We start from the raw sequence: 26,301 nt of genomic DNA, 5'->3' as shown, positions 1-26,301 counted from the left end.
AAGCCCAGGCTGGAGTGCAATAGCGTGATCTGGGCTCACTGCAACCTCTGCCTCCTAGGTCCAAGCGATGCTCCTGCCTCAGCCTCCTGAGTAGCTGGGATTATAGGCATGAGCCACCACACCTGGCTAATTTTTGTATTTTTATTAGAGATGGGATTTCACCATGTTGGCTAGCTGTTCTCAAACTTCTGACCTCAGGTGATTCAGCTGCCTCAGCCTCCCAAAGTGGCTGAGATTATAGGTGTGAGCCACTGCATCCAACCATGGTGCAATTTCTTTCTTAAATGTTTGAAAAATTCACTACTGAAACCATTTGGGTTCTAATAAAGTTTTCTCTGTGATAAAGCTTTAAATTGTGGATTTAATTTGCTTAATAGATATAAAGGACTATTTAAATGTTCTATTTTTTCTAGTGTCAGTTTTGGTAAATTGTGTTTTTCAAGAATTTGGTCTATTATATCTAAATGGTCAAGTATATTTGCATTAAGTTGCAAAAAATATCCCCTTACGACCACTTTAATGTCTATAGGGTCTGTAATAATATCCCCCCTTTCATTCCTGATGTTGGTCACTCACATTTTTATCTCTTTCTTTCTTAGCATCCCTGGATGATCTATGCCTGAATCAGTTACTTTTGGAGAGTTGCAATATGGTGATTTTTAATTTTGTCATTCCTTTTTCATGTTAGCTGGAAGATGTTGTAAAGAAGAGCTTTCCTCCCTACTTCCCTTGGGCATCACTGTGGACTTGTGGACTTCTAAATGTCAAGGTAAGGCCGGGCACGGTGGCTCACGCCTGTAATCCCAGCACTTTGGGAGGCCAACGCGGGCAGATCACAAGGTCAGGAGATCGAGACCATCCTGGCTAACACGGTGAAACCCCATCTCTACTAAAAATACAAAAAATTGAGCCAGGAGAATGGCGTGAACCCGGGAGGCGGAGTTTGCAGTGAGCCGACATCATGCCACTGCACTCCAGCCTGGGCGATAGAGCGAGACTCCATCTCAAAAAAAAAAAAAAAAAAAGTCAAGGTGTTCTACTCCATTACCATTGTCATTTCTGTGCTCAGTCTATTCTCTGAAAAGCCCTTGCTTCTTTCAGTGGAGAATGGCATTTGGTGACTGAGCTGGCAGCCAGGCATGCCCATTGCTATGGGGTGCCATTGCATCCAGGCCCTTTCAGAGCACAGAGCTAGGAAACATTTTAAAAATCATTACTTTAGGGAAGGTGCAGTGGTTCATGCCTGTAATCCCAGCACTTTGGGAGGCTGAGGCGGGCGGATCACCTGAGGTCAGGGGTTCAGGACCAGCCTGGCCAACATGGTGGAACCCTGTCTCTACTAAAAATACAAAAATTAGCTGGGTGTGTTGGTGCATGCCTGCAATCCCAGTTACTTGGGAGGCTGAGACAGGAGAATCACTTGAACCCGGGAGGTGGAGGTTGCAGTGAGCCAAGATTGTGCCACCACACTCAAGTCTAGGCAACAGAGGCTTTGTCTCAAAAAAGAAAAATCATTAATTTAAACCAATATCTCCAATGAAATCTAACACTGCAGGGTTTTTCTCACCCTCCCAGTTTCCATGTATATTTCTTTTCTTCCCAATTAGATCCCCTGGTTCCCACCTCCATTAATGCATTCACTGTTTTGTTCTATGTCTTTTTTTTTTTTTTTAGACGGAGTCTCGCTCTGTTGCCCAGGCTGGAGTGCAGTGGCACAATCTCGGCTCACTGCAAGCTCTGCCTCCCGGGTTCACTCCATTCTCCTGCCCCAGCCTCCCAAATAGCTGGGACTATAGGCACCCGCCACCGTGTTCGGCTAATTTTTTGTATTTTTAGTACAGACAGGGTTTCACCGTGTTAGCCAGGATGGTCTCCATCTCCTGACCTTGTGATTCACCTGCCTTGGCCTCCCAAAGTGCTGGGATTACGGGTGTGAGTCACTGTGGCCGGCCCTATGTCTTTTTTTTTTTTTTAATGTAATAGGATCGATGGCAACTGACTATGTGCTCACCTGTGCCTGGCCTGGCTCTGTGCGTGCCTTGCCTGCTCCCTCTGATGAAAAGTCTTAGCAATGCTTTGAGTCAGGTGGACTCAGCCCCATTGTGTGAATGAGGAAACGAACGCAGAAAGTGGAAGTGACTTGCCCATTGATCTAAGGGAGGACAAGGGGAGGAGGATGGGCCCGGGGTGGCCTGACATCCAAGTCTAAGCCTGTGACTCTCCAGTGAGACGACCCTGGGGCTGTGTGGGGCATGGAGGCCGGGATCTGCCTGCCAGTGGATGGGCCCTGGAGCCTTCACAGACCTTTCAGCTTGCTTCACTCTTGAAGCACCTTGACCAGATACACAGCAGGAAGCCCCTCCCCTCCCAGATGTCATCCCTCATATCACGCACACACACACACACGCGTGCGCGCACATGCACACATACATAGACATGCACATGCACACCTGCAGGCACACAAACGTACACACACACATGCATGTACAGACCTGCAGGCACACACACGTACACACACACATGCATGTACAGACCTGCAGGCACACACACGTACATACACATATGCATGCACAGACATGCACATGTACACCTGCAGGCACACACACGTACATACACACATCATGCACGCACAGACCTGCAGGCACATACACGTACACACACGCATGCATGCACAGACATGCACATGTACACCTGTGGGCACACACACGTACATACATGCACACACATGCATACATACAGACCTGCACAAACATGAACACAATGCATGCACAGATACGCATGCACACACATGCATACACATGCACACCTGCAGGTACATACACATGCACATACACACATGTACACACACATGCACAGACACACACACACACACGCACAACTGCAGGCACACATACATGCGCGCACACACACACACCACCATGCACACACAGAGACACACACATATACACCTGCAGGCACACACACGTACACATCATATGCGTGCATACACACCTGCACAAATATGAACACAATGCACACAGATATGCATGCGCGCACACACGCACACCTGCAGGCACACACACACGTACACACATGCACACACACATGCACACACATGCACACCTGCAGGCATACATAAACATGTGCAAACACACATATCACATGTGCACACGGAGACACACACATGCACACACACACATGCACATGTGCACACACATACACACATGCACACACAGGCACACGGTTTCCCTGAATCCATACAGGCACCATATGGGCTCCTTGTCAGGTGCTGCCTTTTCTCTGTAATTGCTGACAGATGTCACACACCAAGTGCTTCCAAAAACTTTATTAGATGAAAGAACAAAGGAATGAATGAACAAATAAGCAGTATGGTGGCCGTGTCTGTATAAGAAGAGCCACTGTGGAGAATTATTTTTCTTCTTCTAAGAGCAGTTAACTCTTTTCACTTGGGAGAAGAGGGCTGTGCTGTGCCAGCCCCAGCCTCTCCTCTCCAGAGGCAGCTGCTCCGGCTGCAGTCACATGGTAGCTGTGACCCAAACACCAGAACCTCCTAGGGAGAGCTCACATCCCACATGCCTGCTGCCCCCTCATACTCTCTTCTCTAACCAGGGCTCCCAGGATGCCATCTGGTGCCAGCTGCCAGTGCCCCGCGGGACTCACCTGGCAACGTCCTTGATGTCAAAGCCGGGCTGGCACCAGGAATCCATGAGGGCCAGCAGCCTCCTCTGGAGGTCCGGGAAGCCAGCCACGTAGCGCTCCACGAGGGCCACCTTGTCCTGGAGGAGCAGTGGGACGCTCATCTGCAGGGGGACACACGGTCAGGCCACAGCCTCCACCACCTCAGCCAAAACCTGACTCACCTCCAACCCAGAGAGAGCGGCCAAAGTATCCAACGAAAGGGCCCCAGAGGCCGTCCAGGGCCAGCAGTGCTCGCCCAGCCTGAACTGGCGCTCACACACACCCACCCCAGGCTCCTGGTGGACTCTGTGGCCATCCCCATCTCCATGGTGAAGGCCTGGAGGCCCTAAGAGGCAAGGGGCGCCCTGGGGAAGCTCATTTGTCACCAAATGTGAGGAGGCAGGACCGAGACAAACCACCGGCAGTAGCCCTGGCAGCCTGGAAATGCTCCTCATGGCACAGGATACCAGCACTGCCTCCCGAGGAGGACTGCAAGACCCACACACTGTCGGTGCCTTCAGGAGGCCCTGAGGGAGTCCCTGGCTGTGGCGCTGGGCCTTGGGGCACACCAGCCATTCCCTCAGCAAGAACCAGTTCCCTCAAAGCCCCTCAAGGAAGGCTCCTCACCTCCCTTCCCCCACCGCTTCTGCCCCACAGGTGAGGCTGCCTGGCGCCGACCGCAGGGGGCCCACCTGCCCGCCAGTGCCTTGGGGCACAGTCCTCAGGCAGAATCTGAAGCCCCAAGAGTCCTCTCTGGCCCCAGCTCTTGCAGACCTAGAGTCTGCACCCATCGCCCAGAACACAGCCCCGAAAGCCTTGGTGTAGACACCCCCCCGTCTTTAGGGAGACCGGTATGCATCCTGTCCCCACCTGGCTCTGCCCGAGTGGTGCTCACCCCCCTCCCCCGCCCCGCCCCTGCTTAACCAGCAGGTTCCACCTGCGTCCCTGTGACAGGGACAGATTCCCAGTGTAGAAGCTTGGATCTGCCATCCCTGAAGACACTGTGGGTTCGAGGACGGTGTCATCTGTCCAGAAATTCAGTTAGGTGACTGCTTCCCCCAGCCACTGCGCAATGGAGATGTGCAGCAGAAGAGGGTCCCAGAAGCACATGGGCTGTGTGTCCTCGAGGCACCTGGTACCCACTCCAGGGAAGGGGTGGCCCCAGCTGCTGCAGGGCGCACACTCAGGGCTTTGGGGCACAGCCGGACACAGGGTGCCTGTATGTGTGGCTACGTCTGATTTGAGGTCAGCCCGCGAGGAGGATGGTGGTTTAGGGGGCTCTTGAGGCCCTCCCCGGTCCCCGATGGCCCTGCTCTCCCCTCTGTGGCTTGGTGGACTCCCCACCTCCACCAAACACTGTTTCTAGAGACCTGGGCATTATCCAAGTTTGAACCCAAACAATTTACATGAGAAAGACGTTCACCTTTTCAACATCAAGTTCTGGCTGCAGCTTCAACGTCGTGCCCAGCATGACTGCCTGGCAAACACAAAGGCAGCAGATTACTCAGGGCCTGGGAGGGGGCCAGGCAGCACCACGGGTTGGGGGGGCTACCACCCTTTTGCACCAGAGCCTGGCCACTGAGGGCGGAGTGCAGGGCCTTCCCGTGTCCAGCCACGTGGCCCTCAGGCTGATGGGCCGGGCCTGGCAGACAAGCCCCCCTGTGGTGAGCCAGGCCTTGCATGGGCTGGGACAGGTGGGAGGCCTGGGTTTGGCCTGGATGGGGCAGCAGGGACTCATGGGGGTGCTGGCCACACAGCCTGGGTCCCAGGGCCTTGCTCAGGAATTGCTGATGAGCTGGAGGAAGGATAGGAGGTGGGGTCACGGCAAGGGCAAAGCCGTGACCTTCCACATGACCCATCTGCGGGGCCCAGAACACAATGGTGCCTGCAGTGGAGGGGCCAAGACCGAGGACTCCCAGCCTCAGCGCACCCTGAGGCCTGGGGGGTCCTAGCCCTTCCCACGAGGCGGAAGACGGGCACCCCGCGAGCGCCCCAAGGCCACACGGCTGCCATCGGGGCACGGCCGGGCCCTGACCGCCTGCACGTACCGCGGGCCTGAGCTGCTATTAATAATTTCCATAAGCCGCGCTCCCATAACCAGCAAAAATGACCCACGAGAGCAGCCCGCGGAGCATCGGCGCCCTGCCCCCACGCAGCCCAGAGAAAGGACCAAAATAGCGGCCTGGGAAAGCCTCGAGCCCGGCTTCCAGCCCCGGTGCACAGGGTGGGGGCGCAAGGCCGGGGGCCTTTCCCTGCGCAGCGCTGACCCGGCGCCTCCACTGTCTGGCCAGGGTCCAAGAGACTAGGCCTCCACCAGGCCCGCAGGGCGCAGGGCCCGGCGCGGGGGGTCTCAGGGCCGTGGGGAGGGTCGAAGGGCCGGGGCGGGGCCTCAGGGCTGTGGGGTGGGGCGCCTGGCCCGGGGAGGAAGTCTCAGGCCCATGGGGAGGGGCGCAGGGCCGGGGGGTGGGGGAAGGGGTGCAGGGTCCGGGGCTGGGTGCAGGGGAGTCTAAGAGCCGTGTGGGGAGGGGCGCAGGGCCCGGGGAAGGGGTCTCAGGGCTGTGGGGAGGGGCGCAAGGCCCGGGGCGTGGGGGTCTCAGAGTCGTGGGGAAGGGAGCAGGGCTGGGGCGGGGTCTCAGGGCTGTGGGGAGGAGCGCGGGGCCCGGGGCGGGGTCTCAGGGCCAAGGGGAAGGGCCTCAGGGCCGTGGGAAGGAGCGCAGGGCTGGAGAGGGGCACTGGGCCACCACCTGGGGAGGGGCGCAGGGCCTGGGAGGTGGGCTTAGGGCCGCGTGCATGGGCGCAGGGGCCACCACATGGGGACCACCCCAGCAGTGACACCCACAGCTTCACACAAGGGCTCTGACCCCTTCTGGACTAGGGACCCCCTGAGAAGCTGCCAGAGCTTGGGAAGGCAGGAGTGCAGGCCTGGACCTTCACCGCGTTCAGAACCACAGGGTGGTCACAGCCCACCCTCGCTCTGCTCCTCCGGCCCCATGTGGGCATTGTCAGGTGCAGCGGGGTGGAGGATGGGACTGTGCCCGTCACGTCCTTGGGACCAGGCCCTCAGCAGGTGACACTGGGATCAGGGAGGCTGGGGGCACAGCAAGGGGCAGGTGGCCAGGGCCTCTCCTCACCGCTGCTGCCCCCGGCCTCCCTCTGAGGACAGACTTCAGGCTCCAGGTCCCAGCTCTCAGCGGGCCCCGCCCATCCAGGAACCCCTCTGAGCCCAAGAAGGAGGCCTCAGGCTTGGGGAGGAGCCTGGGCAGGGCTGGGTGCGGGCTGTGTTCCCCAGCTGGGCGGCTTCTGCCTCCCTGCCCTGCACACTGCAACCCCATCAGAGGGGGTTCAAGGTGCCCAGCTCAGCCCTTCTCTTCTCCACAGCCATTCAGAGCCCAGGGTTAACAGGTGTCCGGACCTTTCTTTCTAGGCCCGCAGGAGCTCTCTGGGCACCCAGGGCCTCTTGAGGCCAGGTGGGCTTTCTGGCCATGCAGGGGTCCTGGGGCCCCCAGCCTCTGTGTCCGTATTTTGTACCTGGAGCCTGGTGGAGGCTCTGTGACCTGGCAGCTCAGGGGACAGGACAAGGATGGAGCTCCCTCAGCTCCACCCTGGAAAGGGCAGAGCCCAGGCTTCCTCATGGGCAGCCTTGGTGACAGGGGTGGAGGGCTGGGGGGTGGCAAGCAGCAGACCCACCCCTTCCAGGAAGCTCCCTGGCCGGCCGGACCCCCGTCTCAGGCTTCGGGGGCCCTGCACGGCTCCTTCATTGCGGTGGTGCCTGGCTCAGAATCAGTGTCTGGTCATTTCTGTCTGCACTTCCCTGAGAGGATGGCGTACAGCTGCCCACTGTCCACGCCTGGCCACTTGGGAAACTCAGCAGCCACAAAAAGGTCACCTGGCCCCAGAGGCAGGCCCAGGGAGCAGACAGCAGAAGGTGAAGAGTCCTGGACCCCATGGGAGGAACGAGCCCGGGGCTGGGTCACGAGGACAGATGGGGCAAACTGGGCCCCTCTGCACCAGGCAGACCTCCCCGACCTCTGCTGCCAGAGGATGGGAGGCATCCACCAGGAAGACAGAGATGAGGCTGTCCAGCTGGCCGGGTTAGGGTGGGGCTGCAGAAACCTCTAGGCAGGCCCAGGAGCTGCTGCTTTCAGGGGAAAAAAAAAAAGAGAGAGAGAAAATCCGGAGGGGTTGTGGTGCCAACCATCGGGAAGGGCATTCCCCAGCTCCCCTGGGCCCCCCACTCTGAGGGGCAGGAAGGCTGGGCAGGTGCCCAGGCTGGAAGGCCGAGGACCCCAGCGACAGCCCTGCCTCCCACCTCTGCATGGGCCTGGAGCCAAGAGGGCCTTTTTTTTTTAAAAAAAAGCAAAGCTATCTTTTTACCTTGATAAGCTGTTTAAAAAATGTAAATAAAATAACTCAGCGGACAAAAGCAGGCATTCATCCCGCCCAGGCCAGCCGCTGCCCTCGACATGAAATATCGCAGCACATTGAGTCGTGAGTCCCGGCTAATCCGAGCGGACAGGCCTGAATGCGGCCCCTTTCGGCCGGGCGCGGCGGTGAGCAGTGGAGCATGCATTGCCTGCCGGGCGGCCCCGCTCGGGGACAATGGCTTTCTTCGCAGAAGGGGCCTGTGCGGGACAAGACCCCCTTTGTGTGGGGATTCCTGCTTCGGAGTGCGAGGGAGGCGCATTCAGCCGGCCCCAGACAGTCTTTGAAAGGCTCTGTAACAGAAGACGGCCCGAAACACTAGCCTGCCTTCTGCCTCCCTGCACTCTCCGCAGGCACGGCCGCCATTCAGCCACATGAGCGGGACCCTCCATCCTGCATTGTCCCGTGCCCGACCATCGTGGCTTCTCAGCGCCATGCACCCGCCGTGAGACGACGGCCCGGGGGTGGCAGGCGACAGTGCTGGGGGTGGGGCTCGTATGGCCGACGCAGGGCACAGTCCTGTGAGGGCCCAGCCAGGGCAAGCCCCAGTGCCTGCGCCCAGGTTCCGATGCACCTGCTCGCAGTGAGGGGTCGTGCTGAGAAGAGGAATCCGGGGGGCCAGCGGGACAGCCTCAGCAGCAGGGTCCCGTGTGGGCAGGCAGCGGGGTGGTGCCCATCATGCTCCGCCCTGAAGTAAGGGGACCCTGACGGGGTGGGGGGCGGACCAATGCCCCCGAGTGCCGGCCTCCTCATACACGATCAGTGCACCCTGAGCCGAGCACCCCCAGGCCAGGCACCCCCAAGCAGGATATCCCCTGGCAGGACACCCCTGGGCTTCTTTGCTGCACCTCTTGCTGCACCCTGGAATCTGCACTGGGATCTGCAATCTCAGGGCACCGAGAAGTCATGGGGGCACCCCTGCACCTGCGGGAACAGCTCAGAGCCACCCCACGCAAGACGGCCGCCTCCCTACCCACTGCAGGCCCCGCCACTCCCTACTGCTCCACACAAACCCAAGGCACAGCTTGGCCAGACTCAGGACGACGGGGCTGCGATGCTAGTACCTGGTCTTCCTCTTGGAACCTTCTGGGCTTAAAAGTCAGCCTTGTTCACAAAGGAGACTCAGCAAACCACCATGATTCCAAAAGCTCCACCAGTTCTTATCCAGACATCTTTGGCTGCCAACCCCACGCTTCTGCGACACTGCTTAAGACCTGGTCCCGGACAGCAAGGGACCGAAGCCACCTCTCCCGCCAGCAGCCAATGAGGGGTTGGATACTGACCGGACGTACTTCGCACCTGGGTGACCGTGCCAAGGCGCGACTGGTGCCCTGGCCCTGAACCTCGTCCTGTGTCCCAGGTGCCAGCACTGCCCACACTGGGCCTGTGAGTGGGCACCACTCTGGGGGTGCTGTGGGCGGCGGGGCCAGCACCAGCTGCTCCCACAGCCCCTCTGCTCAGCCCCTCCCAGGAGCATTTCCTTCCAGGGCGCTCACTGCCATGCTGGGGACTCAGTCAGCCCCCAGTGCCCAGGAGGCAAACTCACCCACAAAGGGCAGCCTCCCGGGTGATCCTGTGAAGGTTCCGGAAGGACGGAGGCTAACAGGCATGGTGGGGTGTGGCTCGACCAAAGCTCAGGCCCAGGCCCACCTAGGACCCTGTGAGTGTGAGGGCCCGATGGGTACCGGGAGACACAGGGTTGGCAGGGGGAGACCCAGGCCTGGGACCAGGCTGTGCCCTGACGTGTCTGTTGGCTCAGGCAGCCTGAGGGCTCCTGGGACCCGGCACCCCACGTACAGCTGATGGCTGCCCACGGCCGGGTCCTGGATACCCCCATGTAGAAAAGAAGCCCCAAACAGTCCCCACACAGAGGCGGCCCTGAGCCAGGCATGTCCTTGCCCCGCTGCCTGATAAGCCCTTTCCCTGTGGACCCGCCCATGTGGTCCACTCACTTCTCTGAACCTGCCCTCCTGGTGGAGGCGGTGGACGTGCACCAGCAGGCAGCTCCTGTCTGCATCCTGCAGCTGGAAGATGCTGGTCAGCGGTGCCACAAGACTGGGGGGGCTCTCAGTGAGGACTCGGATCGCTCGGGCCTGCAGCTGCTTCAGCCTCAGGCTGTGCTGGAAGGGCAGAGACCCAGCCTTACCGGACGTAGCACCCAGTGGCTGGGCCGTGGGGCCGACTGGAGCAGGCTGGGCTTAGGAGGCAGTGCCTGCCACTGTGGCCATGAGGGCATCAGGTGGCCTGCAGGGCTGGGGCATGGGAGGGGCGAGGCTGGTCTCAGCACATGGCTGTCATGGGGCTGAGGATGAAGCCACGGGCTGGGTCTTGGCCACAGCTCCCAGCATCCCCCTGCCCTTCCCCAGCTTGCTCAGCAGGCTGCAGAGGCCTGGGCAGGTGGGTGCCAGGTCCACTGTGCTGAGGGGCAGGGACAGGAAGGGAGGTGACTGTCACAGAGCCCACGGGCTCACCTGGGCAGGGCTCGGGCATGGCTGTGCCTGTAGCCAGCACTGCAGCTGGCGGGAGATCCAGGCCTCCAGGGAGGGGCCCTCTCCCCGCCGGCCCCGGCAGCTCTCCAGCATGTCCAGAAGCCCCGCCAGGGGGTCGTCCAGGGCAGCAAACCCCCGCCAGGCTTCCTCCTGGAGCTGTGGAGACACAAAACCACACTGTCACTTTGTCTTGCACTCAGAGTCTCCTGGCAAGGCCTCCCCACCGCAGAGAGGTTTGCAAAATCTAATCCATTCAGAAGGTAACTGTGGCCATTCAGCCACCATCCGCCTCCCTGACTTTTCATGCCGCTGAGGAGATTCCGTTCTGGTCCGCTGCACCCCAGGCCCCCAGGGGCGGTGGCCATTGTCTGCACTAATTATCCCATAAAGACAGAGGGCCTGTTCTCCAGGCAGACAGAGGGCCGCTGGCCTGGGAGGCGACCGCAGCCTGAGCCACAGGTTCACAAGTCACTTCACCTGTGGCGCTCTCGGGACATGGGCCTGACCTGCCCTCAGCAGGCGAAAGAAACTGAAAGGCAAGAACCAAAGCCCAAAATGAAAAATGCCTTTTAGGTACTTTTCTATCCCTGACCCGCAGGAGATTTGGGAAACGGGTAAGAGGTGGACAAAGAGAAGCAAAGTGTCTGTTTTGGTCTCTGGCTTCCGGAATATTCTAAAGCAAGTCGGCCCTTGCTGCTGCAGGCAGCCTCGGCGGTGCCATCCTCTGTGGATGCCCGCAAGCCATTCAGCTATTTGCTGCAAACCACAATGAATGCTTGCAGGTCATTCCGCAGGTGGAATCCTAAGAGCTAAAGGGGTGGACAGGTTCACAGCTCAGCACTCGGGACAGAGCACAGCAGCCGACACCCTACCCTGAAGCCCATGGCCACGCAGGTGGGCAAGAGGACGAGTTCCCAGCTGCTGGCACCAGCCACGGGATGTGCCCCCAGAGGCCCAGGGAGGCTGCAAGCCAAAAGCATGGGCCGTGCTGTTCTCGCCCCTGCGATGTGGACGGTGTGCTCTCCACGGGGCTCCAGGAGCAACACCCTGAGGCTGCCACGCAGCTCTGAAAGCACCGTGCTCTGGAGATTTGGCAAGCTTACTGAAACGAAAGGCACACTTCGGCTCCCAGCACCTGACAGCTCTCCCCACAAACACCTGGGAACAGCCGCGGACACACGCAGGTGAGTGCGTGAGGAGACCTCAGCACAGTCCAGGAGGGTGTGACACCCACAGGGGCAGGAGGAAAGGCTGGAAAGTCGAGACCCTCCAAAGGATGCCCCTCGGGGAAAGTGGCCAGAGAGGGTGAAAGGCAGCTTGTCTGTCCCTCTGGACTCTGGGAAGAAACGGAAAGTCACCCTGAAACAAAGCCTGAGCGTCTCATGCATCTGGAACTTGAAGGTGATCCAGGAACTTAGTTTTAGCCCGAGTGAGTTCTAGCTCTAGTGAGTTCTAGCTCTAGTGAGTTCCAGCCCTAGTGAGTTCTAACCCTAGTGAGTTCTAACCCTAGTGAGTTCTAGCTCACGTGAGGTCCAGCTCTAGTGAGTTCCAACTCTAGTAAGTTCCAGCCCTACTGAGTTCTAGCCTTAGTGAGCTCTAACTCTAGTGAGTCCTAGCTCTAGTGAGTTCTAGCTCTAGTAAGTTCTAGCTCTAGTGAGTTCTAACCTTAGTGGGTTCTAGCTCAAGTGAGTTCTAGTGAGTTATAGCCCTAGTGAGTTCCAACTCTAGTGAGTCCTAGCTCTAGCAAGTTCTAGCTCTAGTGAGTCCTAGCCCTAGTGAGTTCTAGCTCCAGCAAGTTCTAGCTCTAGAGAGTCCTAGCTCTAGTGAGTTCTAGCTCTAGCGAGTTCTAGCTCTAGTGAGTTCTAGCTCTAGCAAGTTCTAGCTCTAGTGAGTTCTAGCCCTCAGGAGTTCTAGCCCTAGTAAGTGCTAGCTTTCTTGAGTTCTAACTCAGGAGTTCTAACCCTAGTGAGTTCTAGCTCAAGTGAGTTCTAACTCTAGTGAGTTCCAGCTCTAGTGAGTTCTAGCCCTAATGAGTTCTAACTCTATTGAGCTCTAGTCCTAGTGAGTTCTAACTCTATTGAGCTCTAGTCCTAGTGAGTTCTAGCTCTAGTGAGTTCTAACCTTAGTGAGTTCTAGCTCAAGTGAGTTCTAACCCTAGTGAGTTCTAGCCCTAGCAAGTTCCAACTCTAGTGAGTTCCAGCTCTAGTGAGTTCTAGCTCTAGTGAGTTCTAGCTCTAGTGAGTTCTAACCCTAGTGAGTTCTAGCCATAGTGAGTTCTAACTCTATTGAGCTCTAGTCCTAGTGAGTTCTAACTCTAGTGAGGTCCAGTCTTAGTGAGTTCTATCCTTAGTAAGTTCTAGCCCTAGTGAATTCTAACTCTAGTGAGTTCTAGCCCTAGAGAGTTCTAGCTCTAGCGAGTTGTAGCTCTAGTGAGTGTTAGCTCTAGCGAGTTCTGGCCCTCAGGAGTTCTAGCCCTAGTAAGTTCTAGCTTTTGTGAGTTCTAGCTCTAGTGAGTTCTAGCTCTAGTGAGTTCTAACCCTAGTGAGTTCTAACCCTAGTGAGTTCTAGCCCTAGTGAGTTCTAGCTCTAGTGAGTTCTAACTCTAGTGAGTTCTAACCCTAGTGAGTTCTAGCTCTAATGAGTTCCAGCCCTAGTGAGTTCTAGCTCTAGCGAGTTCTAGCCCTAGTAAGTTCTAGCTCTCGTGAGATCTAGCTCTCGAGTTCTAACTCTAGCGAGTTCTAGTTCTAGCGAGTTCTAGCTCTCGTGAGTGCTAGCCGTAGTGAGTTCTAGCCGTAGTGAGTTCTAACTCTAGCGAGTTCTAGCTCTAGCGAGTTCTAGCTCTCGTGAGTTCTAGCCCTAGTGAGTTCTAACTCTAGTAATTTCTAGCCCTAGTGAGTTCTAGCCCTTGGTTCTAACTCTAGTGAGTTCTAACTCTAGCAAGTTCTAGCTCTAGTGAGTTCTAGCTCTCATGACTTCTAGCTCTAGTGAGTTCTAGCTCTCGCGAGTTCTATCCCTAGTGAGTTATAGCCCTAGTGAGTTATAGTTCTATTGAATTTTAGCTCTAGTGAGAAAGTTCTAACTCTAGCGTGTTCCAGCTCTAGCGAGTTCCAGATCCTCCAGTGAGTTTTAGCTCTTTTGAGTTCTAGCTCTTGTGAGTTCTAGCCCTAGTGAGTTCTAGCCCTAGCGAGTTCTAGATCTAGCAAATTCCAGCCCTAGCAAATTCTAGCTCTAGGGAGTTCTAACTCTAGCATGTTCCAGCTCTAGCGAGTTCCAGGTCCTCTAGTGAGATCTACCTCCCGTGAGTTCTAGCCCTAGCAAGTCCTAGCCCTAGTGAGTTCTAGCTCTCATGAGTTCTAGCCCTAGTGAGTTCTATCCCTAGTGAGTTCTATCTGTAGTTAGTTGGCAGAAGCAAAGCATCATTCTTTAACCACTTTGCTGGGATGCGCGGGCCCTAGGTCACCAAAGGGAAAAAGTTCCAGTAAATGAGCTCACAGTGAAAACTTAGAAAACACACAAGGAAGAAAGCCACCATGAGTGACACCTGCAAGTAAGTTGATTAAAGCTCTGATAATGTGGAGTTACAGGACATCGATTTGCGAATGTGTAAGCCACGACTCCCATTCTCCTAAATGATAGTTCACTTATGTTTTACTCTCTCTTCTCTTCTCCTTCCTCCTTCCCCACTTCTTATTTCTTTAGAAATGCAATGATAGCCTTTCACCTCCTGTTCACCAGACACTTCCTACAGGGCAAGCTCATGTGCTTAGAGGTTCAGAGCAGAACTCTTGCCCGCAGGAGGCTGCGTCAAGAGACAAGTTGATTTACAGTCCAAAGTGTGCATGCTGGAGTTTCCGGCCACCTTCACGGCCTCTTTCTGCCCATGGAGACGCCAACTCAACTTCCAGGTAGATAAGACACAGAGACCCCCCCACCTCCTCGCTTCCTCCCGACCTTTTAAAAATGCCTCTTTTGGCCAGGCATGGTGGTTCACGCCTGTAATCCCAGCACTTTGGGAGGTTGAGGCAGGTGGATCACCTGAGGTCGGGAGTTCAAGACCAGCCTGACCAACATGGAGAAACCCCATCTCTACTAAAAAATTAGCTGGGCGTGGTGGCACATGCCTGTAATCCCAGCTGCTCGGGAGGCTGAGGCAGGAGAATCACTTAAACCCAGGAGGTGGAGGTCGTGGTGGACAAGCACAGGAACGACGCATCAGCCGGGCGCGGTGGCCATGCCCGGAATCCCAGCACTTTGAGAGGACGAGGCGGGCTGATAGCTTGAGCTCAGGAGTTCAAGACAAGTCTGTGCAACATGGCGGAACTCCGTCTCTACCAAAATACAAGAAATTAGCCAGCATAGTGGAACCTGTAATCCCAGCTACTTGAGAGGCTGAGGCAGGAGAATCGCTTGAACCTGGGAGGCAGAGGTTGCAGTGAGCCGAGACTGCGGCACTGCACTCCAGTCTGGGCGATGTAGAACCAGACTGTGTCAAAAAAGAAAGAAAGGAAGGGAGGGAGGGAGGAAACCTAAGAGAACTTTGAAAACAAAAAATAGTCATTGAATTTTTTTTTGAGACAGAGTCTTGCTCTGTCACCCAGGCTGGAGTGCAGTGGTGCGATCTTGGCTCACTGCAATCTCTGCCTCCTGGGTTTAAGCGATTTTCCTGCCTCAGCCTCCCAGGCAGCTGGAATTACAGGTGCACACCACCATGCCTGGCCAAGGTTTTGTATTTTTAGTAGAGACAGGGTTTCGCTGCATTGGCCAGACTGGTCTCGAACTCCTGACCTTGTAATCTGCCCACCTCGGCCTCCCGAAGTGCTGGGATTACAGGCATGAGCCACTGCATTTGGCTGAAATTTTTAATAAAAGCAGTAGTTTGACAGTTCCTCAAAAGATAAACACAATTACCACATGATCTAGCAATTCTATTCCCAGGCAGGTTCCCAAAGATTTATTTATTTATTTATTAAAAAAAATTTTTTTTTTGAGATGGAGTCTCCCTCTGTCGTCCAGGCTGGAGTGCAATGGCACGATCTTAGCTCATTGCAACCTCCGCCTCTGGGGTTCAAGTGATTCTCCTGCCTCAGCCTCGTAAGTAGCGGGGACTACAGGTGCACGCCACCACACTTGGCTAATTGTTGTATTTTTTGGTTGAGATGGGGTTTCGCCATGTTGGCCAAGCTGGTCTTGAATTCCTGGCCTCAGGTGATCCTCCCACCTCAGCCTCCCAAAATGCTGGGATTACAGCCATGAGCCACCACATCCGTCCTCTCCAAAGATTTAAAAACAGGGGCTCAAGCAGATGTTTGTAGATGAATTTTCAGAGTACTTGTTCACAACAGCCAGAGGTGGAGATGGCCCAGATGCCCCTCAGCTGTGTACACAGAAACAGCGTGTGGCCTGGCCATGTATTACTCAACCATGGAAAAGGAGGAAGCTGACACAGACTTCCACATGGACAAAGCCTTGATATCGTGCTAAATGAAGAAGCAAGTCACAAAAGACCCCATGTTATATGATCGCATGTGTGTGAACTGTCCAGAAGTGGCAAATCCGGAGGCAGAAAGCAGGTGAGCGGTGACTGGGCCTGGGGCCAAGGGGAGTGGGGGCGTGTGTGTGATGGGTCCGGGGTTTGCGGGTGAGCGGTGACTGGGCCTGGGGCCGAGGGGAGTGGGGGCGTGTGTGTGATGGGTCCGGGGTTTGCAGGTGAGTGGTGACTGGGCCTGGGGCCGAGGGGAGTGGGGGCGTGTGTGTGATGGGTCCGGGGTTTGCGGGTGAGCGGTGACTGGGCCTGGGGCTGAAGGGAGTGGGGGCGTCTGTGTGATGGGATCGCCGGCCCCTCCTCCCTTCGAGCCCCTCACTGGTCTTCACTCATTACTGATCCCCTCAGCTACAGAGAGCCCCCCACTGTGCATGGAGAAAACAACGTGAGCCTCCCCACCCCAATCCCCTCCGGGTGTCCCCCCCAGTCCCCCTCGGTATCCCCCCACCCCAACCCCTTCTGGGTGTCCCCCTCAGTCCCCCCGCCAGTATCCCCCCTCCTCCCCAACCCCCTCTGGGCATCCCCCTCAATCCCCTTGCTGGTATCCCCCCCACCCCAACCCCCTCTGGGTGTCCCCCCCAGTCCCCCCGCCAGTACCCCCCTCCTCCCCAACCCCCTCTGGGCGTCCCCCTCAATCCCCCCGGTATCCCGCCCACCCCAAACCCCTCCAGGCGTCCCCCCCAATCCCGCCCGCCGGTATGCCTCTTCCCCGCTGCTGGCTGGCATCCCCTGCACTGAGCTGTTGGCTCCACTCACAGCTTCAGTGGTGGGGGTTGGGGGGGTCCCATAGGCTCAGTAGTACCAGAAGGCCCCCCGAGGGGCTGTTAGAACAGGACCACCCTGTTAGAACAGGACCACTTTGGGAAGCCGAGGCAGGCAGATTGCTTGAGGTCAAGAGTTCAAGATTAGCCTGGCCAACATGGCGAAACCCTGTCTCTACTAGAAAAACAAAAATAGCCAGGCGTGGTGTTGCACACCTGTAATCCCAGCTACTCAGGAGGTTGAGGCAAGAGAATCACTTGAATCTGGGAGGCAGAGGTTACAGTGAGCCGAGATCGTGCCACTGCACTCCAGTCTGGGTGACAGAGCAAGACTCTGTCTCACAAAAAAAAACAAAAACAAAAAGACAGGACCGCCCCATCACAGGCTGCTGGACAGTGGGGCTGGGAACCAGGGAAACCCCACTCTGGGACTGTGTCTACTCCAGGCCCTAGCCCTGTTCCAGCCCTGCCTCCTCCTCCTGCCCCTCTCCCGGGTTGCTCTCACCCACCCAGCATACAGGCTCCCCTCTCATTTTAGAGGAACACCCACAGCCCTCCAAGACCATCAACAGTCCCATTTCCCCCCTTTATATTGCAGACTGCCCCAGGAGTTCTCCAAAATCCTGGTCTCCATCTCCCTCCTGTGGGGGCACCTGGTGTCTATGCCACCATATGGGGGTCTCCAGGACCTCCACGTGCAGCCAGCTCTAGGGTTGGGCTTCTCTTCAGCACCCAGGACCCCAAAGGACCTCATCTTCAAGGTTCCTGGCCCACCCAGGGCCCCTGGGCAGGTGGCTTTCGCCAGCTTGCTGGAACCTGGGAATGTGATGGAGGCGCCAGGAGGAGGTGAGAGCATGAGGAGGAGGCGAGGGCACGGGGAGGAGGTGAGGGCGCGGGGGGGGGGGGGGCGGTAAGAGCATGAGGAGGAGGTAAGAGCACGAGGAGGAGGTGAGAGTGCGAGAAGGAGGTGACAGCGTGAGGAGGAGGTGAGAGCACGAGGAGGAGGTGAGAGCGCGAGGAGGAGGTGAGGGCGCGGGGATGCGGTAAGAACATGAGAAGGGGCCGGGCGCGGTGGCTCAAGCCTGTAATCCCAGCACTTTGGGAGGCCGAGACGGGTGGATCATGAGGTCAGGAGATCGAGACCATCCTGGCTAACCCAGTGAAACCCCGTCTCTACTAAAAAATACAAAAAACTAGCCGGGCGAGGTGGCGGGCGCCTGTAGTCCCAGCTACTCGGGAGGCTGAGGCAGGAGAATGGCGTAAACCCAGGAGGCGGAGCTTGCAGTGAGCTGAGATCCGGCCACTGCACTCCAGCCTGGGCGACAGAGCGAGACTCCGCCTCAAAAAAAAAAAAAAAGAACATGAGAAGGAGGCGGCCAGGGCGCGGGGAGGCGGCGAGGGCACAGGGAGGCGGCGAGGGCACAGGCACAGGTTCCCCATGACGATGAAACGCACTAGGGCCTCATGACTGTCAGCGGGGCCTGAAGCAGTTTGCAGCCCTGTCTGCTCAAAGCGCTGCTCAAAGGAGATGCCAGGATGAACGTCAGGACAGTCAGGACATAGGGAGGAAAGGACGGTGGAATCCCACAACTCAGACACGTGGGGGCGCGGAGGGCGGGACCCGGGGAGGCTCACACCGCACACACAGCTGCCAGAGAGCGAGGGAGACTGAGCGTCACAGACGAAGGTCCGGCAAGAGCCTGGAAACGGAACAGAGGGAAATCTCAAAGGCAAGGACAGAGATTCACAAGCTGGAGGCCCAAGAAGCCACCGAGCTGACGGACAAACAAAAGCTGGCAGAGGCGGGTGCAGGAGGGAGGCAGACGCAGAGCAGGCAGCGCCAGGGCTGGGGTTGGAGGGCGTCCCCTGGGCCTGCAGGAGCAACCTCGGGCCAGCAGACGCGGCACTCAGGACTTGGCAGCCTCCTGTGCACAGGCCATTGCCACTAAGGAACCAGAATCCACGTCTGCCCCCACGGGTGGCCGGCCCTCCCTCTGCAGCCTCTCCCCGGCCTCTCCCACCCAGCCTCCTGCCCTGCTCAAGTCCCACCCCTTCCTAAGGCCTCCCTGCCCGCCCTGGACACCTGGACACCTGCCCCAGTGGCCACCCCGGGTCTGGGTGCCCTGGCGGTGGCAGGATGGGGCCTCAGGCCTGGCAGTGCTGGTGACAGCTGTGTCCCTGCAGATGAGTGGACCCTGCACCTCCCAGAGGTGACCTCAGAGGGGCTGCTGGGGCCAGGCAGGGCCTTTACCACCCTGGGGCCTTGAGGAAGACCGCCCCCTGCCCCACACAGGCCACCCTGGATGCAGTCTGGGGCAGCCACTACCGCAGGACCCTGTGGCCGTGGGGGGCTGTGCAGCTTCCCGAACAGGGAGGCCTCCTGTTAGGCCAGTCTCTGCCCAACAGTCAGTTCTGCCAGCTGTGACTCTGCCACCCGTGGCAGCCACGTCCACTTACCTGCTGCCGCTCCCGCGTGGACCACAGGGTCTGCAGGGCCTGCAGGAGCAGGAGGGGGTCCTGGCCTGTGGAGACAAGATAACAGCCGTGGGAGGGGCAGGTGCAGGAACTGCGGCAGAGCCAGCTGGGAAGTCCCTCCCACTGACCCACAACGCCTGGGGCTCCTCTGCACCTGGGGGCCGGGAGCCCTCCTCCACCTCTGTCCAGCACACACATACCCGCCAGGTGCGGCGGCACCTACTCCGGCCTAGGCTCACCCCTGTCCCTTCCCTGTGGCCCGTAGCCACCCAACCAGCTGAGTCCGCCCAGCAGCATTTCCACGCTCAGCCCTGGGAGCTGGGCCTCATCTTTCAGCTGCAGTCACAGAGCAGCCCTTGTGGGCCTGAGCCTCTACCTCCTCCGCCCAGCGCCCTGGGCAACCTTATCAGCATCTTCTCGCCCAAACCCTGCACCACGGTCCTGGCACCATGAGGACCCCAAGCCCCTGCCCTCTTTAGGTCTCAGTCCCTGGCCCTCCTGCACCGCCCCCTCCCTCCAGTCACAACTGGGAGGCCCCCACCTCACTGTGCAAGCTCTGCAGCAAAAGTGGTGACCGAAGACGCTGCCCCACAGACAGAGCCACCAGAGTGAGACCCGAGGGAGGTTTCCAGACAGAACCTGGGGGCTGCATGGCTTGGTCTGGAGGCCGGTGGTGGCCCAACCCCACCCAGGGGGGCAGGGACCCACCCGGGCCTGGTCACGTGGTGGGGTCAGGGTCGGAGGCCAGGGAGGGGTGGCTGCCAGCAGGGACTCCACAGGGGAGGCCTGGGGGCAGGAGCCTGGGTGGATTCCGCAGTGAACTCCCCCCGGACCTGGGGGTCATGGAAGCTGCCAGGCCCCCCTGGAGGGCAGGACAGGAACAGGGAAGACCCCGTGTTGCTGCAAGGGAGGCTGAGGACTCACATGAGATCAGATCAGACCCCAGCAGCTGGATTCTGCCACACACGCCAGAGGAGCGTGCGGGACGGGGGTCACCCGGGAGAGCCAGGCTGACACCTCGATAGCCCAAGGGTGTGATTCAGCCCAGCACCGGAATGGAGGAGAGAACCACAAGGCCCTTTCGGTAGACACAGAGCAAGTGTTCCATAATTCAGTTCAGCTCACGATGTGAGCAGTAACTCGCCCCGAACTGGGTAAAAGCCACGCGCGAGTGTGAGGTGTGGTGCTCAGGGCAGTGTGTGAGGATGCCCAGCCCGGCCTGGAGCTGTCCCACGCGGGTGGCATCCAATGCAGAAGGGAAACAGAAACATCAGGACCCGCCGACAATGGGATTATGCAGAAAGCCACGAAGGATCAAAACTACGCTGTTAGGATTAACCAGTGGGTGCGGCATCAATGCTCAGCACAAGCCGAAGTGAGAAAATCAGCCACAAACAGAAATGGCCATTTCAAAAATCACTTAGAACAGCATCGGCAACATCAGATTCCCCGGGAGAAATCTCACAAAAGGAGCTCATGCAAAACCAAACCCAGTCGGTTGTCGTCCCAGCACTTGGGGAGGCCGAGGCGGGTGGATCATTTGAGGTCAGGAGTTCGAGACCAGCTTGGCCAACGTCGTGAGACACCATCTCTACTAAAAATACAAAAATTAGCCGGGCGAGGTGGTGGGTGCCTGTAGTCCCAGCTACTCGGGAGGCTGAGGCAGGAGAATGGCGTGAACCCGGGAGGCGGAGCTCGCAGTGAGCTGAGATCGCGCCACCGCACTCCAGCCTGGGCGACAAAGCGAGACTCCGTCTCAAACAAACAAAAAACTCATAAAACATTGTGGGCGCCCGGGCTCCACCACTGCGGCTCTGCTGCCACCCAGGCCTGGACGGCACGGAGCCAGCGTTCCCATCTGCGCTCAGAACCGTCCCACCATCGCACACAGTGTCCCGGACACAGAGGCTGAGAACACCCAAATGTCCACTGTAGGAGGACGGAGCAAGTGGATCAGCCCCGGGATGATGCCCAGGTGGGCAGGACGTACCCCACCACGTGGCCATGGCAGGCAGTGTGACCAGCCCGCGTTCTGGATGCTGGGCATGGCTGGGGATGGGGCCTGGTGGGGCTGGGCGGGGCCGGGGATGGGGTTGGGCGGGGCTGGGCAGAGCATGCTGTGGTGTGTTCACGATCACGTGCCGAGCCCCCATCGTGTGTTCTGCCTTCCTTCCTACATGTGGGCTACACTTCACAATAAACAAAACAGACTTTTATTTTATGTTATTTAATATTTTATTTAGAGATGGAGTCTCACTCTATCGCCCAGGCTGGAGTGCAGTGGCGCGATCTCGGCTCACTGCAACCTCTGCCTCCCGGGTTCAAGTGATTCTCCTGCCTCAGCCTCCCGAGCAGCTGGGATTACAGGCGCCGGCCACCACCACACCCGGCTAATTTTTGTATTTTCAGTAGAGACGGGTTTTCACCACGTTGGCCAGGCTGGTCTCAAACTCCTGAGCTCAGTTGATCTGTCCACCTCAGCCTCCCGAAGTGCTGGGATGACAGGCGTGAGCCACCGTGCCCAGCCCAGATTTTCTTTTAAAGCAGAGCTTCAGATGCGTGAGATGAGAAAGTTCTGCAGGTGGACGGTGGTGGCGGCTCTGCAGCCACGTGAATGCACTTAATGTCACTGAATGTACACAGGAAAGTGGTTAAAATGGTAAATTTCATGTTATGTGTATTTCACGTTTTTAAAGGCAGGTGAAGCTGGGTGCGGTGGCTCACGCCTGTCATCCCAGCACGTTGGGAGGCTGAGGGGGGTGGTTTGCTTGAGCCCTGGAGTTTGAGACCAGCCTGGGCAATACAGCAAGACCCCATCTCTACCCAAATACATAAATAAAAGTAGCTGGGTATGGTGGCGCGCCTGAGGTCCCAGCCACTCGGGAGGCTGGGGTGGGAGCATGGCTGGAGCCTGGGAGGTTGAGGCTGCAGTGAGCCCCGATTTTGCCACTGCCCTCCAGCCTGGGGGACAGAGTGAGAACCTGTCAATCAGTCCATACTTCAATAAGCAGCGTGTCCTTATTATTCTCTTTAAGTTTTACCGAATCGAGACCCACCTTTCCAGGTGGGAAGCTGGTGATGTCAGCCTCTCCCCTCCCCAGTCAGTGTTGCTGGTCTTCGCCCCTGCTCAGGTCCTGCTGGTTCTGCCCTCCAGGAGGGCAGGGTCTGCCCAGGGTCTCCTCTCCCACCTCCCACCGACCTGGGCCACTCCGGCTTCCCAGGGGCCTCCCTGTCTCCACACTGTGCCCACAGACAACGCCCAGCCCCGCAGCACAGCACAGCCCTAGGATCCTACAGAAACATGGGGTGGGCCAGGCCACTTCTTTGTGGACGCCACCGTGGCCCCCGGCCTTGAAAGTCAAAGCCAGGGCCTACCACACTCTCCCAGCTTCCACCCTCCAAGTGACCCGGACCCTGCCCCTTGGGCCTGAGGCTGCTTCCTGAGCACCTAGTAGCCTGCCCGGGAGCCCCCTCAGCACCCCTGCTCCCTGCCTGGCCCCCTCAGTGCCCCTGCTCTGTGCTTGGCCTCCTCAGTGCCCCTGCTCTGTGCCTGGACCCCTCAGCGCCCCTGCTCTGTGCTTGGCCCCCAGCCACTGCTCCCTGCCTGGCACCTGGCCCCTGCCCTTCTGCCCCCGTCACTTCACTGTGGCCTTGACACTGAGTCCCAGGGCAGTGACCGCCTGGATCTCCTTCCAGGCCATGGACGGTGCACGATGGACACTTCACGGTGCCTGCCCCAGCCGTTCCAGGGCCAGCCGTGCACACATGGTGCTCACAGCACATGCGACTGGGGAGCCCCGGGGAGCCCCGAGTCTCTCGGGCCAGAGCTGGAGGGACCTGCGGCAGGTGTAGCCGGACAAGTCTCTGCCATGCCGGGCTCGGACACGGCCATGCTGACACTCATCTCACACAATCGCTGGCTTCCTGTTCGTACAACAGAAGAAAAACAGGATGTCCAGGGGCGGCTTCTGTCTGAACGAAGAAGACAAGCGAGCCCTGTGAGCTCAGGGACAGGGTGCCTGGGAGGGACCTGGGGGACACACCCCGCTCAGTACACAGCACCCCACGCACCCCAACTCAGGGATACCATGCAGGGGCATGGGGTCCAAGAAGGGTGGGTGGGGCTTGGAGCTGACACCGAGGGACCTCCCAGACCCGCTGTCCGGCCCCAGAAGCCCCAGCCAGCCCTCCCTGAGGTCGCCTCCTCCTGCGGTGGCTTCTGGAGGCCTTTGGTCCCCAGCGTGGACGTTCGGCCGGAGCTCCGCGGGTGGCCTCTGGCCCCCACCTCCACACCCAGGCCCAAGTTCACAGAGTTCACCAAGTTCCTCAGCGGCGCACCGATGCCTGGGACCTGCAGACAGGCAGGTCTGGGACGCTGAGACAGATGGCCCTGGCCAGGAGGCTGACCCCTGACTGCGGACCAGCCTCCTGGAAGCGTGTGGGTTGGGGCAGAGTGGGGCAGCTGTGTATCAGGAGGACACATAAAAGAAACTCAAGCTCAAGAATAAAAGTCCCACAGTCCCCCGAACGTGGATTCACATCCAAGAGCTGGGCCACTTCTCCCTGGGGGGCTGAATCATGGCCCCTGCCCAGCACCGGTGCCCGGTGCCCGCACTGGCTTCCCCCCCAGCCACCCTCCCCAAAACGTGCCTGGGAGGGCTCAGAACTCTGTGGGGTCGGCCTGAGGGTGCCCAGGCAGAGGCGGCCAGGACGGCTCCACCACCTGTCCCCAGGACAGTTTCCAGCTGACACTCCTGTGCCAGCCAACGGGAAGATGGATTGTTGCGGGAACACAGGGCGGGCAGAACACAGGGACGCCACTTCCTCCAAACAGCACTCGGCTAACGGGGCTGCCTTCGCCCTGAGACACAGACGCACTCCAGGAAACTGTGGGCTGCGGAGTGGATGGCACCAAAGGCTCTGTTGTTCCCGACACGCTACCATAAAGCGGGGGTGAGAAACACAGGGGGCTTTTTATCCACAGGGTTGGGGGCACAGAAGCCCCAAGAACTGAGGCTGACCCCAGCAGCAGACGCCGGGCAGGGGACACCGGGCAGCGGATGCTGGGCAGTGGACACCACCAGTGGACGTCAGATAGTGGATGCTGGCAGGGGACACCCGGCCTCCGGGCAGGAAGTCTGTGACACGTGGTCTTCACAACGCCCCCGAGTGGGTGTCTCCCACGGCCGGCTCTCCTCTTGGGGCCTGGGTCACAAAGCTCACACGGCTCGTCTCCAAGGCCGTCCCACACCTGCCAGCAGCATCAGACCCCACAGCACTGAGCACAGAAGAGCCCGGCCGCCCAGACCAGACCCCACGTGCTGTGGCGACCTGCATGCCCACGGGTCCGGGCACCTGCTATCAGCGCCCCGCTGGGTCAGTCCTCTGACCTCCCACGGACAGCAGAAAGGGCCAGCCCACGGCCTCAGCTCCCCTCAGAGACCCCACGACACCTCCCACAGGCATGTCCCGAGAGGCCATACCCACCCAACATGCACTGGGGCCTCCGTCCTTCTGCCGCGAGTCTGTGTCCTGGTGGCCTTCTGGCCTCCGGCGGCAGCTGAGACGGGGCCACCCCCTCCAGCCCAACTGTCTCTGGTCTCAGATTCCACCCACATCTGCCTGTGCTCAGCTGCAGGCAGGGCAAGGGACATGATAAGGACGGAGACAGCAAGGAGAGCCCAAGCCTGGCGGGCAGTGTGTGCCCTCCACCTCGGCTCACCGCAGAGGACCGCCCGCGTCTGGGGAGTGAGGTGAAGGGGCTCCCGAAGGTCCAGCATCTGGCACGGAGGCCCTCGCGCTATCAACACAGTGGCCTGCAACCCCAGCACAGCACCGTCTCTCATGGGTCACGGGTCCCTCACTCTCAGTCCCACTCACTTGCCTCATCCATGAAGCCGAGGGCCTTGGAGACAGAACTGACCCAGCCTCAGCCCAGGCTGCCTCTGGCTGGGAAGGCGGGATGACGGGGAGAGCCCACCATTCGCTACTGTGGACCCCACAGGGAGGCAGAGAGGGAAAGGGCGGTACCAGCCCAGGGGGCATGCGGTGGATGCCACTCAGAGAGGGACAGTGAGGACATGGAGGAGCTGGGATGCTCGGAGCGAGAGGGACAGAGAGGGACAGAGAGGCCGGTGAGGAGCTGGGACGCTCGGAGCCAGGTGGATGCCACACAGAGAGGGACAGAGAGATCCCCAAATTTCATTCTGCAACCGCAGGTCAGAAAATCTGCTGAAGAAAACATCCTAACTACAACAGAAATCTTGGAAGATGAAATGCCTATTTTTAAAAAGTAACAGACTGGGCGCGGTGGCTCACGCCTATAATCCCAGCACTTTGGGAGGCCAAGGCGGGCAGATCACTTGAGGTCAGGCGTTCGAGACCAGCCTGGCCAACATGACAAAACCCCATCTCTACTAAAAATACAAAAATTACCCAAGCATGGTGGCGGGTGCCTGTAATCCCAGCTACTCAGGAGGCTGAGGCAGGAGAATTGCTTGAGCCTGGGAGGTGGAGGTTGTAGTGAGCCAAGGTCGTGCCACTGCACTCCAGCCTGGGCGACAGAGCGAGACTCTCAAAAAAAAAAAAAAGGCCAGGCGTGGTGGCTCACGCCTGTAATCCCAGCACTTTGGGAGGCCGAGGTGGGCAGATCATAAGGTCAAGAGATTGAGACCATCCTGGCTAACACGGTGAAACCCCGTCTGTACTAAAAATAAAAAAAATTAGCCAGGCGTGGTGGCGGGCGCCGGTAGTCCCAGCTACTCAGGAGGCTGAGGCAGGAGAATGGCGTGAACCTGGAGGGCGGAGGTTGCAGTGAGCCAAGATCATGCCGCTGCAGTCCAGCCTGGGTGACAGAGCAAGACTCTGTCTCCAAAATAAATAAATAAATAAATAAATAAATAAATAAATAAATAAATAAATAAAATTACACAAA

At 58.4% G+C, this 26,301-nt stretch overlaps 1 protein-coding gene across 2 annotated transcripts in view; it reads right to left on the bottom strand.

The window, feature by feature from the left end:
• Window positions 1-26,301, bottom strand: part of EXD3 (exonuclease 3'-5' domain containing 3) — a 119,498-nt gene that overhangs the window by 57,408 nt on the left and 35,789 nt on the right. Inside the window, exons 3-8 of one of the 2 annotated variants that reach the window (XM_025359664.1) lie at window positions 19,350-19,414; window positions 10,572-10,745; window positions 10,053-10,220; window positions 5,102-5,155; window positions 3,661-3,800; window positions 3,311-3,526 (exon numbers count right to left, since the gene is read on the bottom strand). In XM_025359664.1, the coding sequence (XP_025215449.1) occupies window positions 3,433-3,526; window positions 3,661-3,800; window positions 5,102-5,155; window positions 10,053-10,220; window positions 10,572-10,745; window positions 19,350-19,414 (695 nt within the window). In that variant the 3' untranslated portion in view covers window positions 3,311-3,432. Of the gene's footprint in view, window positions 1-3,310; window positions 3,527-3,660; window positions 3,801-5,101; window positions 5,156-10,052; window positions 10,221-10,571; window positions 10,746-19,349; window positions 19,415-26,301 lie in introns of those variants that run through there. The other variant, XM_025359663.1, reaches the window with a different exon arrangement.

This window comes from Theropithecus gelada, chromosome 15, assembly GCF_003255815.1.
Source record: "Theropithecus gelada isolate Dixy chromosome 15, Tgel_1.0, whole genome shotgun sequence".
NCBI classification, from domain to species: Eukaryota; Metazoa; Chordata; class Mammalia; order Primates; family Cercopithecidae; genus Theropithecus; species Theropithecus gelada.
Note: the sequence above shows the minus strand (reverse complement) of the source record. Positions and strands in the feature narration are given on the sequence as shown.